Source organism: Micromesistius poutassou (assembly GCF_964030765.1).
Source record: "Micromesistius poutassou genome assembly, chromosome: 11".
In the NCBI taxonomy this organism is placed as follows: Eukaryota; Metazoa; Chordata; class Actinopteri; order Gadiformes; family Gadidae; genus Micromesistius; species Micromesistius poutassou.
In genome coordinates, this window is record NC_140281.1 from 1,314,776 (window position 1) to 1,332,471 (window position 17,696).

The 17,696-nt window shown below is 44.7% G+C and overlaps 1 protein-coding gene across 1 annotated transcript in view; it reads left to right on the forward strand.

Moving 5' to 3' along the window:
• gpr158a (G protein-coupled receptor 158a) overlaps positions 1–17,696 on the forward strand; it is a gene marked incomplete at both ends in the record, with an annotated part of 45,883 nt that overhangs the window by 6,628 nt on the left and 21,559 nt on the right. Inside the window, 2 exons of the mRNA XM_084475669.1 lie at positions 1,678–1,783; positions 15,790–15,892. Of these exons, the coding sequence (XP_084331795.1) occupies positions 1,678–1,783; positions 15,790–15,892 (209 nt within the window). The remainder of the gene's footprint in view (positions 1–1,677; positions 1,784–15,789; positions 15,893–17,696) is intronic.

Genomic DNA, 17,696 nt, shown 5'->3' on the forward strand with positions numbered 1-17,696 from the left:
TGACTGCACCGCGCACAATTTGGCCTGCTCCTCAAAAGCCTTTGATTTGAACGTGCCATCTGTTTACCTTGTGTTTACACTCTTTACCCAGGGATTCAGGAGCTCAGGAAAACGTATACGCTGTTGAAAGAAGACAATATCATCCTCTACGTGTTTCCTAAAAGCTTGATACCATGTAGTAGAAGTGATTAAAGACTTATTTGCATTCACCACATTACATAAGAGAGAGGACCAGCCCTGCAATGTGTGTGTGTCTGTGAGATTGAGTGCACATGTCTTTGTGTGCTTCTATATGCTTTTGTGCATTTGTGTTTGTGCCCTGTTGTGTAAACCGATGTGTGTTTGTGTGTGTATGTTTGTGTGTGCCTGCTTACACTCAAGATGTTAAAGCAGGACTGAGGGCCATGTGAGTCCGAACTTGATGACATAAGACAGGAAGTGAGGCGGAGCTAATAGTCTCCTGGCACCGCCAGAAGCTGCATGGTTCAATGTGATGAGGTCATCTCGCCTGGAGGCAAGTAGGTCGCCGTGGTTATGTTATTAACCACGGCGGTGGTCTGTGCTGCCCGCCGCTCATCTGGCAAACCACTCTCCTGCACCTACGGAATGTGCTGCACCAGCAGAATTCTGATTGTGTGCTTGTGTGTATGTGTGTGTGTGTGTGTGTGTGCGTGGGTGTGTGTGTGGGTGTGTGTGTGGGTATGTGTGTGTTGTGGGATTCGGCGCAATGTTATGTTCTTGTTGAAACGAGTTACATCATTCTTATAACCGTATCACGGGCGTTTATGTGCGTGTATGAGTGGAAATGTCTTCATTCCCCCCAGTGATAATAGTGATGAGGACATTATTTATACTGCCGGATTTATTTCAAAGTGGTTGAAGGGTGGTCCTCTGAAGTGACGATAAATTGATTGGCCCCACACTCACCAAATACAATAATGTGTGTTCGGTGTAGAATATCGTGTGTGTGTGTGTCGGATATTGAGTGTGTGTGTGTGTGTGTGTGTGTGTGTGTGTGTGTGTGTGTGAGGAAAATTGAAAGAGCAATAAAGTGCTAGTGACAGGCCATCCAGAGAAATATGATTTTAGCTAACCCTGCGACAGAAAAGCACAAAGCTGTTTTCACCGAGACGTCACTCAGGCTCTCTGAATCTCTTTGTTTCTATTGTGCTTCATTATCTGGAATGTCATGTGAACGACGCTATCACAGGCTTTTATTGTGCCACGCGCAACATCTTCAAACACAAGCTAACCGTGTGTTTAGCGAGGGAGAAAGCTTGTCTAACATCCTTTTAGCCTGGGGCTTGTACGGCTTTTGCATGCATGGCACGTCCGCTGGCCATTTAGCGCTTTGCTATCAGAGTAACTCATCAATTCAGGGAGGTTTACTATTAAATTTTGTTTGAACTTATCTTTGTAGTGAACAAAGAGATCTTCAGGAGAAAAAAACAGAAAAAATGATCAACAACGAAAACATAACGTGTTCACAATAAATACTATATACATACTACATATACTATATCAAAACGTCATAAAAACGACTAGTATTTCTTTAAAAACATTACAATAAATTGTATTTTAGTCATACAGTCTCAGTAGTGCCTGTCTCATTATAGACCGAATTGCCCTCCTTCACCTCTTAATAGGGACTTAATGCTTGTCTCCTCTCCTTTCCAGGGGTGTGGTGCGCGTGGACATTAATCTGCAGGATGTTGATATCGACCAGTGCTCCTCCGACGGCTGGTTTGCAGGAACTCATCGATGCAACCTAACCACCATGGAGGTGAGTGTGTTGAAGACACTGACCCAAATGGTCATTGATTTTCTCGCACTGCCATAAAGCTCAACGGTTGCCTACACACGCACTGTGCCATGTCTATTTACGATTAACTATTTAGTTATTTAGCCGGCAGACATTTTTATCAAAAGGGACAGGTCAGTAAGGTGCAGGTAGGGGTGAGACATCTTGCTCTAAGCTGCCTACAGGTGCCTACAGGTGCCTACAACTGTCTACCTGGGATGTCAACAGTTAACCTTTAATCAGCTAACCGCTTAAAATATATTTGACCGGTTACGCATGTCGGTCTATAGGTTAATTTGCATATACGCATAGCATATACACAGCTTTGCTAGCTAGCAGTCTGAAAACATTAAAACATTAAGTCCTCTAAATAAACTTTGTGTGGGACCATTTCCAGTCAGGCTGGGTTTGGACCACACATAAGTAAGTGAATAAGTAGTTGGATTCCAAATTCATCTATGTCCATCCAGAAGGGGAGGAGAAGACTTGTGACACGCCATGGGTGACAGGTTACCCTTTGTTTAGACTTTCCAGCCTGAAGCTGCAGATAATATAATCTCGCCAGCAGCGCATCACAGGAAGCCTGATAATGACAGTGTTGGAAATAGTGTTGAATTATCTGTGTGTTTCTACAATCTTGTTGGGTTGTTTGAGTAAGCGGTTATTCTGAACACATTGGAGATCTTTGGAAAGTAATTCAAAGTGTATTCCCCTCACATGACCGACCAGCTAGGCTACTGTAACTCTAGAAGTCAACAGAGGTGGCCAACAGAAAGTAAATGCTAACCTAGCGAACACACCTTCTGGATGCACAATGATGAATTTGGATTAAGCAATTTGTCTGAATTTGGATAAGACGGGCAACCGCCAATTTACATCTCGCCGTATCCCTTTAAGGTTTTTTTTTTAGTGGTGAAGTTGAATTATCCCCGTGGAGGATTTACTGTCAAGTCTCAAGTCCACTTTATTTGTAGAGCACTTATGCCCCCATTACTGAGCGAAAGGGCTTCTCAGGCCCACATTAGGCGCTAATATACTGCTTCTACACTACACCTCTACTAAATAACAGCCAATCAGAACAGACATCTCTCTCTTGGAACATGTACAGTTGGTATCAACTAACAATTAAAAGGTGCTGTAGGTAAAATGTAAGAGCTGTAATTTGAGTGTAGTTTGCTAGAGATACCACAGCACTTTGTCAGCCATTAGTCAGTAAAATGCTCTGTAAGAGCAGAGTCTGTTTTAAGTTGACTGGGCGCCTTCCTCTAAATAAGCCAGGCTGATTTCTGACCAGCCAGTGCATCTCTTCCCTGATTTGTTTGGGTAATACATCTTGGATGACAATCACAGTGTAACACTTCCTTTCGCGGAGGGAGCAGAGAGAGACATTTTTGGGTTGATAGTTCAGAATTTCTCCCTTCTGTTCTTCTCTGCTCTCTCTCTCTTTACAACTCTCTAATCGTGCCTACGCTTTTAATGTATTTCATGCGAGCCAAAGAGACATGGTGCGATCCGTGTTAAGGAAAAAAAACAGTAAACTGTGAACTCAAACCGCCTCCATGGTCCGTGAAACAGACTCCGACATATTTGTCTTTGAAAAACTGGTAGTGAATAAGTGTTATTGGTGGCCATCAGTGAACATTGCTACCATTGTGGTTGGCATGGCAACCCGAAAAGTTAGACTTGAAAAGTAAGGTGTCACAAGAAGTGATCAACCGACCAATTAATCGACAACCTAGTTTAGCTTATCTCTGTGTTAGTCTTTGTTCCATCATGTGCAACTAGTCAAGTAAATCTCAACTCAATTGAATGTTGCTAATTCACGCCCCCCGCCATTACCATGATGAACTCGGACAAACAAACCAGACTCGATAACAAAAACATATGGAAAAATATGATGACAGCTGACAGTATATCAAAGCAGGTTTTGGACGAAAAAGGATTTCTGGATTTCTTCCAGGATCAATCGAAAGGGACTACATTACGCTATGGAGGGGTATATTCAAAACTTTAAAATACATACAGAAGGTAACAAGCTTCAATTCATTTGGTATTCTGGCCTGCCGCACAGTCTGATCCACATCACACACTTTTTCTTGTCCCGTTTGGCTTGGGAAAAGGGATGAAATATACCACATTCTGCAGCCTCTCGGGGTACCGACTGTCCGTGATACATGTACCCCAAGTACATAGTTTGACCATGTTTATTTTTTTTTTACACAAACAACATAAATCCACCATTCAATTGTTACATTATGTCTCCTCCCTGTTGGTTTCAATGGAGTTGTCCGAGCCATTGTCCGAGTAAAGTTTAGGCTGGAATGTCATTGGCTCATCTGCGTTCTAAGGGCGGAGCTTAGCAACAGGTCAATTGCAGTCGCATAGACCTGCCATTATCACATTGCATCATGGGGCACATTTTTTAATCAAGGTGATCACTTGTGATCTCTTATCCTGGTGATCTGTCGTTGAGTTAAGTCGAGTTGTTCGGGGGTTGGGGAGGGGGTAGTTCACAGCAACGGACTAAAACAAAGACACTCATCTGCTTCATAATACATGTGATGTAATGGACAGCAGTGAGTTGGCCTGAATAATTAAACACCACGCACACACACACACACACACACACACACACTCACCATGCTGTGAGAGCCAATACTGTACACACAATCCTGATGTGCTAGTGTTTGTGTGTGTGTTTGTGTGTTCATTTGTCCGTCTGGATTTTTCTATCTATCTATCTATCTATCTATCTATCTATTTTACTATCTATCTATCTATCTATCTATCTATCTATCTATCTATCTATCTATCTATCTATCTATCTATCTATCTATCCCTCTCTCTCTCTCTATTCATCTGTCTATCTATATGTCCGTCTGTCTCTCTCTCTCTCTCGGTTGGTTGGTTGGTTGGCGTATGGGGGTCTGTTTGTTGAGTTACCGTCAGCTAAAAAATCATTGTGTGTGTGTGTGTGTTTCTAAAGTATGTGTTTGTGAATGTGTATGTGTGTGTGTGTGTGTGTGTGTGTGTAGGTGTGCGTGGTGGACATTGCGCTATCAACATTTGAACTATTATTAGAACATTGCGGAACAATCTGGTTTCCACATCACCACGCTGGTGTGAAACCAAATTAACGGTGTCGGGAAGCCATTTATACACAACTGGGGAATTATTTTGGGTTCATTGCCCTCTGTTTTCATGTTAAAGTGGTTATTTTCCGCCAAAATGTGGCTAATGGCTTTTTAATGGGTATCTGTGGTGCTCTGCATTCCTCTACACAGGCTTCTTGTGGTAGTAGAGTGGTGGTGTCTCAGCCGTCGCTGTCAGATGGACCGGTCGATTGGGAGAGAGCTATAGCATCTCTGAGGAGTTGTTACTCAGTCTTTACTAATTAGTCATTCAGCTGACCGAATAGGCTTACAGTGAGTTTTAGATGCATACCTCTAGCTACAAGGAGTAGGTAGAGGTTAGCGCGGGGGTCATTCTGCTCATGGAAGCCTGAATAGACGTGGACGATCTGCGGTTCAAAACCTGGAGTACTGGTACCTCGTACCTTCAGATCTTCTTGGTGATTAAATTTTCTTCTTTTTCTTTCTTTTAGACAAACACCATCTTTATGCTGTGCTGAATACCATAGATAGTGTGATGGAAAAATTTACATGTTGTTTCATTTTATAACTTAGGCCTTGTTCATTCCTTCGCGTGTTGTCTTGCCATCCTGCCTTTCCCCAGAGTCGACTATTTATTGACCTTTGTGCTTGATTCAGCCAACTCACAAGTGAGAGATGTCGTCAAAATGTTATCCCATGTGCTCTGGTCAGCTGTCCCACCTTCCTCCTTAAAATCAGCGCCCTTGTGCTGTGGTCAGCGGTCCCACCTTCCCTTCTCTATGGGTCGCCGGCCTACCTTCCTTAGAGTCAACCAATAGTGTTAACCTTCGTACTTGGGTAAACTGTTCACAAAGGAGAAGACATCCTCTTAGGCACTCTTCTGCTTGATAAGAACACAGGCAACTCTGTGTTTTGGGCAAACATTACTTGCAGTGGGAAATCTCTCCTTGACGCAATATCTGTTTAGGAAATAGGAAATTGCCACGACAATAGAGAACACATAGAATACATTCTTTTACTTTTGCCTTAATCCATTTGGATGAATTAGAGAGCGAGGGAAGGCGTGGTGTGGCTGGAAAGAGAAACAGAGACAGAAAGAATACAATATTGGAAATATGCTATTATTATTAATGTTACAAATTCCTCTAAGAAGGACATTTATCTTGCAGTAATGACTGGAAGTTCCGGCTGCAGGAAAATCAATCGGCCCACTTTGGCCAGGGCGTGCCTTCTGCTGTCAGGGAAAATAAACGACATGGCGCAATACTGCGATGGGGCTGGCGGCGGCCCAGTATAAATTAAAACTTTAAAACAAGCTTTCCTTATTCCTCCTATACATGAATAGATCAGTGGCCGGGATTCTACAGTGGATTGGAAGTTTACCACTTTATTAAATGGACGGGTCAGCCTATATTCAGTACCACTTATGGCATGCTTGCATACATCGGTTTGGAAAAAGGCTTATAATTAGTGATCAACGTCACACCTGGTGCACAACAGCAGGCCATTTAAACAAGTTTTATAACCAAGTAGGGGGAGGTTGGGGCACCAATCCTGAATCAAGACACTGTTTCGTCTTTATGTCCGGTGTCTTGCCCCTCACTCAAACAGCACCTCCATCACTGCGTTGCTCCATTCCCTTTTTCCCCGTCAAAGTCTTGGGATTGCCTCGCTCGTCGGAGTTTGCAGTTCTCCAATGATGAATGTTTCAATCAATTAGCTTATCGCTGAGAACAAGTGGCGTCGTCGTGGCCCTCTGGGGGCCCCCCGGGGCCCTGACGGCGGTGATTCATAACTTGAGTGATTCCCATGTCTAGGGGCTTGGGTTCCCTGCCCACCGGAGGGGTGGTGACGTGGAACATACTAGTACTTTTACTCTTTGCTCTTTGTAAGTACTTCTTCTGTGCTTTTTTTGCTATAGTTGATTCAGCCCATTCACTCTGCACTATTTCAAAATACATGATTGACAAACTTAATTGACAAAATATTGTGAATTATATTTTTAATAATGGATTAGTGTTGATTTAATTAAAATGCAAACACATTTAATAAAAATGAAAAAGACCAATATGAAAAGTTCTCATTCAAGTACTCAACACCTTCAAGACCCTTTGAATTAAACAACATGAGTACTTTTACTCAAGTAAAGGTACTTTAGTAAGCGGTGAGGCTCAGCTTCCATCAACGATCGGAATACATTCATTATTATTGACTTATTATCATTAATATAAGTAAATATTAAACCAAATTTTTTGTATTGTTTAACACCAAAATAATGCCCAGTTGGACTGTAACCAGTAAGCTTAGTACATTTGAACCATAACTGCTGCAATAATTGTTTGCCTGACTTAGTTATCGAAGGACACTTTACCTGTACACTAATGAACAAAGAGAAGGCATTGGTTCATTTTGTCCTCTTCCGCGACCTGTAGGCAGGCTGTGTGAGGAAACAGTTGGAGCACTAGTCTCTGTTTTGATGAGACTCCGAGCAGTTATTTTTAGCCTAGTTTTTATGAAACACTCTGGAGTGGCCGTCTTTCTTTTCATTTACTGCCATATCTTGACCTTGGCTGACGCCTCAGTCACCCCGTGATAACGCTGCCCTCTACCTTTTTGATGGCTAATTAATGGACCAATCAGTGTTCAACATCTCCCCTCCCTCCACACCCTGCAAAACACCCGTCTCCATCAGGACATCATTCTCTTCCCGTTGTCCACCATCACCATGCACATCAGGTTAAAAAGCCATTGACTGACAGACGTACAGGCAGAGGGATGTACAGATGGTAAGGCAAACTGACGGACAGACATCGTGGCAGACAGCAGACAGCAGGGCAGAGAGACCAAACAGAGCAAAGCCAATAGGTTTTATGACTCTGTAACATCCAGAATTATTTTCTGTAGAGAACGTGACCCCTTGGCTCCTTACAGAGACTTCATCACGGTTAATTAAAACGTACGTTTATGGGCTTTTTTTTTTACATTTATTTACACAAGAAACGGTTGAACGGTTGTTTTGGGGGGGGGGGGGGGTGGGGGGGTAACACGTCTCTCCTCGTCTATTTCTGTCCGCCTCGCAGCTGAAGTGTTCCCTCGATAATGAGAACGAAAACAGAGAAAATGCTTACTCCTTCATCTCCTCCCCCCCGTCCTCCTCCTCCTCCTCCTCTAGTCACCCCCACCCCCTGGTCGTTAGCTAAAAATAGCCCTGCCTCGCACGCCCTGGGAGGCCTCCCTCCCCCCCCCCCTGCTCGGAACACGGCGTTGTACCTGGGGAAGACGGAACAGGCCGGCGCCACGCACGCACGCACGCACGCACGCACGCACGCACGCACACACACACACACACACACACACACACACACACACACACACACACAGAGAGACAGACAGACAGACAGACAGACAGACAGACAGACAGACAGACAGCAGGACAGAAACCCCCACTCTCCGCTGCACACATCTGTGGGTTCCGGGGGCCGGGGGAACCTGGGGGGGACGCGGGCTCTGTGTTCCGTGACTGATTTAATGAAACTGGGAATGGAGTTTTCTTTATTTGTATTTTATTACTCGTCAGGCGTAAAAGTCTGTATTTATAGAATGCTTAGTCAAAGGTAAAAAAAAAACGTGGCCAAGCGATTCACGAGAGCCTAATGATTAGCAGCAGAGGAATAGGAATAGGCCTATAGAGTAATTCAGCACGGCCGTCTATTGGAGCGTGAAACCCTATTAAAATAGACGGAACAGAGAGGCAAAAGGGTTTCACACCACCAAAGAGTACCCCCTGAAGTCAATTTTATTAGCCAACTGTACAATATATCTACGATAGAAATCCAAAACTTTATAATAACCATCTGTCATGCTCCATAGGAATGGGATGTGAGTGAGGTGGAAGATGTACGATTCAAACGCACGCTTTATGTTAGCTAGTTAAGCTAGGATTTTTTTTGTTTGCCAGTTCCATTAGCTACTTCTGTTGATTCCAACGGGAGATACCCTAGTGCTATGCTTTTCTGTTACCTGGTTCTTTCATCCATTACATCCAATACAACAATGAGCTTGGCATATAAATCATGTAGCATTTAGCGAACAGTTTCAGTATTCTAATTAGCAATTTGAACATTCTTTGCATTGCTACATACTAGGACATGTCCCCCTAAGCTGTGCAAAGGCTAATTGCTGATGATCTACCATTGCTAATGATCTATCATTTATTTGACCCAAGCTGTGATTACGCACTGCAGTTGATGAGGATGATTCACACGGAATGAATTGCATAGCACTGTGGGCTGTGGAGGGTTTACTATTCGCTATCAGCAGACATTCTCAGATACAGTTTGTCAAGGAGGAGTCAAGCAGCTTGCTGAAGGTGCCTGCAGGTTGACCGTAGCCATTGGGGATTGAACTTAGTGCCTTTCTGGATGGAATTTGTAAGGTACTGGGAACCAAAAATTGGAACAATTTGACCTGGTAGTCTGGGTGACTGACACTTGCTAACGCTAAACCACAAAATCTACTGGTGAATGGCAACTCACACTCTCTGTTGGTAAACGCTAACACACACTATCTACTGGCTAACGCTGCCACACACATAATCCACTGGCTTACTCTAACACACATGGACTCTGGACAGAGGCCCAGAGTCAGTTACCGCCTCTCTGATCTCGTTGGCACGTTGAAAAGATAATTAGGTGGCCGGTCATAATCTCGCAGACTAAATCACAAACTCGTTCTTGATTCTGACCTCGAGGAAAAAAAACCACAAAGTGACCTGAGTGACCTGAGCAAAGTGACCTGAGCAAAAACCCACAAAACTGACCTGAGCATGTTTGTCTATGCTCAGGTCAGACTGGAGAGCATGCAAATATCAGAAACCAATCAGGACCCTTAGCCAATGAGGATGAAGAAGACAGCAGACATTCTACTAGAATCCCCTCAGAAATGGATCATTGGAAACAAGATTTTTCCGACCTGCTAGCCCGGCACATTCTGTACTTTGGGTCAGAGAAGGCGCACACATTGCTCCGTTGCAGGGAAAATAACGCATGTCATGAGGTGAGGCGTACATGATCCCGCCACTGCATGTTAATATGGGAAACGTGTTGTTCTCCACGCAGCGGAGGCACTAGGGATCATCACCTCCTCTGACCTGACACCCACACGGGGTGTAGATTCACACATCGTGTGAAAAACTCTCCAGCACGTGCATGGCATAAAATACGTCATTCGCCACGTTATGCAAGTCACATGTTTGCGAGTCCTATGACCGAGGAAAGCAACACTTCACAGCTCCCATAATCTCCAGAAGAAGCCTTGCAGTATCTGGCTTCTTGCGGTGCTACCATGAAGCCGGGTGTGTTTATCTACGCTAGCCATAGCCTGATGGCGGTGTTTAACCCCCACCACTGCCCCCTGGGCCAGGTGGGTTTAGCTGGCTGGCGTGGAGAGTGAGGCTTGGCTTCTGGATGACGCCCATAGCCAGGGGCCCTGTTCCTGGCCAGCAGTGCTGGGGGATAACAGGAGCTAGTTTACCTTGTTTGGATGGACCTGTGGGCTTGTCTGGCTGACAGCCTGGCTAACTGGCATGCTGTCCATCTGTCTGTCTGCATGTCTGGCTGGCTGCCAAGTGGAGAGAAAGAACATGCTTTCCTGTTCTTTATAATGTGTGTGTGTGTGTGTGTGTGTGTGTGTGTGTGTGCGCGCTAGGAAGTATGCACACAACATGAACACAAATACATAGATTACTGTTTGTTCGTTATCATGCTTGGGGGTCTGTTTGTACTCGTGTGTGTGTGTGTGTGTGTTTATTTTGGTTTACGTTCTGCATATTATTCCTGGAGGTTTTTAATGCGTTTATTTATTTAGTATCTCTGTGTGTTCTTATGTGTGTGTGTGCGTGCAGTGTGAGAGTGGTGGGGGCGTTGTTACGTAAGTCACTCAAAAATGTTCTGGATGTGTGTGTGTGTGTGTGTGTGTGTGTGTGTGTGTGTGTGTGTGTGTGTGTGTGTGTGTGTGTGCTCAGCAGACCGTGAGGAACTCTCCTGGTGCTGAACAAACTGACTGCTTCTCCTCCTGTCTCTCCTGAGCCGCACACACACACACATCCCCTTCTCATGCACACACATACGCACACACACACGTGCATGGTGCACATGCACACAATCACACACATGCATGCAAAGGCACACAGACGGCATATTTGTGACACACGCATGTACATGCACTAACTTCATGCGAATGCACACTCATATATAAACACATACCATACACACACGCGCACACACACAAGCACGCATGCACATGCACTCATGCACACACACACACACACACACACACACACACACACACACACACACACACACACATGCACACACACATGCACACAAGCGCACACACACACACACACACACACACACACACACACGCACACACACATGCACATACAGGGTCAATTAGTCTCCAGCCAGAGACTGCAGCCCCCACCTCCTCCACCTCCTCCTCCTCCTCATCTTGTGTTTCCTCTGTCAGTAAGTATATTCTGATTGGACGACGGCTCCACCTTTGGGGCTCCAGGCGCTCCATAGGGTCACTCTGAACGCCCACCCAGGGGCCGATAGCCACCTGATTAGGCCCAGGGAATGAGGGCCGGGTGGAGGGGAGGGGAGGGGGTGGGGGCGCTGGCTGGAGTGGGGGTCCTCATTAGCGGGCTAGCTTCCTGGGCAGCCAAGATGGCCACCCCTCCATATCATTTATCAGGAGCTGTGGAATCTGGGGTGTGTTTTATCGTATCGGGGAGGGGGCGAGAGGAGGGTGGCTTTGATGTCATGTCAAACTGTGTGTGTGTGTGTATGTCTGTGTCTGTTGGTGTGTGTAGACGTTCACATGTCACATTACACACACACATGGTGTGTGTAATGTCACATGTGCACGTCTTCATTAGCATTTGCCTATGCCTCAACGTGGGGTTATATTATATCATATATTATGTCATATATATATATTCTATATATATATATAAATAAATATATTTAAACATATATATATAAATAAATAAACATTGGATATGATGTATCATATGATATATTATATCATAACTACAGTAGGTGGAAAACAAAGAGTAAAGGGGGCGAGAGAGCTACAGAGGCAGAGGGAAATAGAGAGAGAGACTGACGCAGTAGGTGGAAAAAAGGAAGAGAGACAGCAAGTATAAAACGTATAGTTAAGGGGGCGAGATAGCTATGGAGGCAGTGGCGAGAGTTTGATCCATCTTAAGTTTTCTGACAGAATGACCCTGCTGTAGGTCCACCGACCAATCAGAAGGCCATGGCTGCAGGTCACAGACATGTCACCATGGTGATAAGAAGGTCAGAGAACACACGACTGACAGTTGCTACGACCGCGACGTAAACAAAACACTACTGCAGGGGGGAACCAGGGAGATCTATAGTGGTATATGCAGTATATATAAATATACACTGAGAATATCCTCTCTCTCTCTCTCTCTCTCTCTCTCTCTCTCTCTCACATGCTCTTTCTTACCCTACAGTTGTAAGCTACCTGCACTTGCAGTAGTAGTATTGGTAGTGGTATTTCATCCTGGTAAATACAGCTTGTCCAGGTAATAAGAACAAAGGAACACATTATTATATTTCCAGTGCATTTTATTAATCAAGCGCTCAGTGTTATGATGCCTTAAAATATCCATACACACCCCCTTCGTCATACCCACCCAAATACCCTCCCACACACACACACACACACACACACACACACACACACACACACACACACATGTTTGTAACCTCAAAGGGCCCCTCATACAAAGCTGTACCGGCCGGCCCCAAGGGGCCCCATTTGAAATGCGATTGTGTGTGTGTGTGTTTGTGTGTGTGCATGTGTATATATATGTGTGTGTGTGTGTGTGTGTGTGTATGTGTATGTGTGCGTGTGCGTGCATGTGAATGTGTCTGTCTGTCTCCAGGCGGCAGCGTTGCCACGGTGATCAGGTGTGACTGATGGCAGGTAGCAGGGAGACGGTGTGTGCTGCTCAACACACTCCCCGGTCGCCACAGAGATAAATCACCGCCTCTGTTGCTGGCACCACACAGCCGGGCTATTCCTGGCCCAGACACACACACACACACACACACACACACACACACACACACACACACACACACACACATATTTGTAGTGACATTTATACATGACTGTATTTTATATGTGTGTATGGATTGTTTTGTGCCCAGGCATGGAGTAGCCCTAAGATAACACCTCTTGTGACAGTGTGTGGTGCGCACTCTCTTCCATGCACATCCTGACGTGTACTGAATCTTATGCAGGTCTACAATGCATCAATAAAAAGCATGCGAGCACTTGTACCTGTAAGCAAATGCCACAGACAGACCGACAGACCGACCGACAGACAGACAGACAGACAGACAGACAGACAGACAGACAGACAGACTAATCCAGAGGACACCCGTCTCAGTCTGTTGCATCCAGCAGGTGAGGCTAAATTGAGTTGAATCTGCTACCCGTTAAAGGGTCAGAGAGTAGCTACTGCTTAGCCCAGCTGCCTAGCATTATGCCTGATTCTCATGCAAGTGTGTTTTGCTTACTGTCCTTGTTCAAGTGTGTTTAGAGGAACATCATAAGACTCAAAGGGGCATTGTCTCCTGAGTGTTTTGATATTAAACCTGTGCTGCTATATCAATCCCTTAGCTTCAAAAGTATTTCACCAGCCGCAGTGGAATGGAATGAAGCAATCATAGTAACATCCATGATAGGATAGCTTGTGTTCGTGCATCGACTTGATAGAGGTTGAACTGTGGTTAACTTGCATGCAAACGGTTGCGTTGTGCGCCAAACACTGTGCGACAAACGTTGTGCGACAAACATTCAGTGATCCCTGGTGGACTTGATGTGATGCATTTCATGTCCAGGTTTTGGCTTTATGACGTAAACTCCCACAAAGCAGCTTGTTGCTAAGGGAGAGACAATGGCTGCCAGCGGGGTCAAACCATAACCCCCAACAGCTGTGCACCAGCCTGGGGACGCTTGTATGGTTGACACCACATTCAGTGGATCACTTCTCTCTTTGCCTTGTCCATCAGACTCTCCTCTCTCTGGCATCTTACACTCGGAGGAGGAGCCTGTGTCTATTTTATACTTTCCCTCCCCCCCCGTTGGTCTGCTGTTCAGATGTCTTCACACCTCCAGTCCTCCGCCCAGGTGCTGGAGACAGAGGACCCAGGAATAGCTGCCCCTGTGCAAGCATGCAGAGCCAGGCCTGCAGTGCGGAGCTCCAGGACTGGAGCTGGATTTAGATGTGGCTGCTTAGCAACCCCACAGAGCCCTCTGACCACAAGACCCGGTCGCAGATGCTGGACACCGGGTGTTTACCGGTGTAGCGTCTACACTGTAGGCTAAGCAGGAGCTGCTTCGGTCGGAGTCTCACGTTGTGTTGATGAGTTTCTGTATGTGGAATTAACAACTTAAAGAAATAACGAAGAAAGGAGAGCAGGATAGAAGGAAGGAATAGATAGAAAATATTAAGAAGGAAATACACAGGGAAGACAATAGTGTTATATCCGTTTCCTGAATGTCTTCTTCACACAGAACAGTAAAGGAAACCCCAGAAGTCAGAGAATAGAGAATTAACGTTTCTTTTTTTTAAACCACCAAATACGCTTAGTTTTTCATCTAGATATTAATTACCTCTGCTAATTTGGTGAACGGCAGCTGAAACCGGGCCAGGGTGGACTCTGAGTGACCCCGCTCTGCTATCTGAGTCCTCATCCGATGAAAGAGCCCCTCTAATTTAATATCGACTGCATTCAGGTACACTTAAAATGAGAAAACCGAAAACTCCAATTAAATAATTTAACCTCATCCACCTTCAGAGGGATAATTTAATGTCATCAGTTACTTTTTATCAATTTCAGCAGTTTTGGCTGTTAATTTATTTAACATTGTTTTTTTCCACCTCTTAATTGGTTATTCGTTTAGGGTTACATTCCTTTGTGCTGGATATGATAATCCCTGCCGATGTCCTATCAATCTTAATTAGATCACATTGCCTTCTCCAAATTAGAATTTCCTGTCAGAATTTCCTCTCTGAATGTTGAGTAGAGAGATCTTTGTGTATGTGTTGCAGGTGCATGTTTGTATGCTTATGGTCATGTTGGGGTAATATTTTATGCATTTTAAAATGTGAAAATGTTATTGCGAGAGCAATTGGCCTTTTGTATGTTAGCATCTCTTGTTCTCTCAATGACTTACCAGTATGGACGGGACTCGGCAGGGACCTCAGGACAGGATATTACAACCGTTAAAACAAATCATTTTGGTGTGATTATATATTTAGTCTAATGGGTATAATCTGGGGGTAAATGTTCAACAGGTCCACAATTGTTTTTTATCTGAAAATGGCCAAACAAGGCATAGTTGATGTAAATATATAGGAATCCATGATAGCGACCTCTGTAGGAAGGTACCATTAATATATTCTCCCTAATGATGTGCCCACCCTACTGCATGCTACTGATAACATAGGTAACGCGCTCCATTGACTTTGTCCTGGACGCAATAACGTGTGATGCAAAGCATCCATAGGACAGCTCGTGTTCGTGCATCTACTCGACAGGTTTAACTGGTTTAACTTGACAGGTTGACTGGTTTAACATCATTCAAACAAATTACGTTTTAACGTAATTAACGTTTCTGGGTTAATTTAGTTTTCTTAAATATATAATCATTTTCCCCAATCCAATACTCGTATTGGGGAGGCAAAGAATCCCGATACTAATAATGTGAATCGATCGTTTCCCCCCCACCCCTACTAACCAGCGCGTTGTTTCTGTGTGGTTTCAGTGTCTGCCCATCAGCGGTCATGGGTTCGTCCTGGACAAATACACCTGCCTCTGCCGGAGAGGCTTCTACCACCCCAACCGAGTGGCTGTCAACGGGTTCACAAGTACGTCATTGCGCCCTCTTACATCTCTTACACAAACAGAAAAGAGGAATGGCAGTTATTTGTGTATGGCATAGAGAATATCGTTTTTGTTTATCAATGGTTCATTTCCGCTACAGCCGCCGTCTCTTTTTGGAACCAATCACGTCCAAGCAGGTGCTCATTCACATTCATAACAGTGCATGTATGTGAAGGACTCTCACACGTGGTCTTAGGTACAATGCTCAGGATTAAGTAACAAACACAAGGTCTCAAATGACCAATCATGCATTAGAACAAGAACAACAAACTTGTTGGGAGCTCAGGTCAACCAGAACAGAATATGGGAACAGATAGCTGAACAAATCTGAGCACTCACAATATATGTACTCATTGTCTAAATTTCCATCATCCCATCATCTAAATTCTGTATGTGTATGCGTAAAAGGAAGGCACTCATAGTGAACCAAGGTAAGAAGTGTTAATAGAGTGTAGCAGTCCAGCACAGTCTGCCATCCTATTGCAAGGCCCCTAAAATGAACCAACACATCCTGCACTCTTCTGGGCAGAGGGAAGAGAATCAGCCCCACTTACCCTCCGCTGCAGAGCTCCTCTCTAACTACACAAGTTAGCTCTGCTCTGAGTGGCCGTCAGTCAGCTGGAAGAGTAAACCGCCAATGAGACGGAGTTATAGGGTATGAGTCATTGCGACTGAGTCACTTAGTGTTTGGGGAATATGGACGGTATTTGTTTGTTTCTTTCAAAGGCCAAATCCTTCTAAATCTCAGAGACAAAGGGTGTTTTCCCCATGAAGCGTCTTTTTAAAAACCAGCCTCCTTTATCTCTGCTGCCATGCGGGCCTTCCTCACGGCTTCACTTCCCTCCTCTGGCCAATAGAAACCTGCCCTGTTCGCTCGTAAACCACTTTCTCTTTGCTCCATTTATCTTCTTAGAAGAGGAGCTTGGTGTGTAGGGGGGCACCGGGGTTGCTTATTGAAGTACCACCCGACTTAAATTTTCACACTTCCTCACATGACCTCCTGGGATCTTCTCAACCTCTGAGTCTAACACATTTAAACCACCCGTCAATCACCTCCGTTAGCCCCCTCCAACACTACCTTTGCCACCACCACCACCACGACCACCACCACCAAAACCACCAAAGCCACCTCCACCACCACCAACCCAACCTCCACCACCACCACCAACCCATCCACCACCACCACCACCAACCCATCCACCACCACCACCCCAATCTCCATAACCACCTGCACCACTATCATCACACCAGCACCGACTCTACCACCTCAACACCACCCCCACCATCATGACAACCACCATCCCCACCCCACCTAGCATCACACCACCACCTCACCATCACCCCCACTAGCATCATACCACCACCATCTCCACAATCAACCCACTTCACCCTAACCATCAACCTCTACCACCATCACCACCACCATATTTTGTATTAAATCAAGAAAGTTTAGAAAAGAATAGCACTAGCCTAGCATGTCCTTGTTTGAACAAGATAAAGCAGTAAAAAAGCAGTAAAAAAGTTCAAATAGATGTTTGAATATAAGCAATTTATTATACACTATTTTTTCATGTTATTTTAAAAATCCTTAAAGCGATCAATACATCAAATGCTCTGACAAAAAAAATAAAATAAAGCAGCAAAATAAAGTCTTCTGTTGCACTCTTAGGCCTGTTATAAACCCGTCCAATCATTGCATCTGGACCGAATGGATGGGCTCCTTGTCTGTCTAACTACTAGGGATGTGAATAACTCAAATTTTTCATGGTTGAATAATCAGTGGGTGGT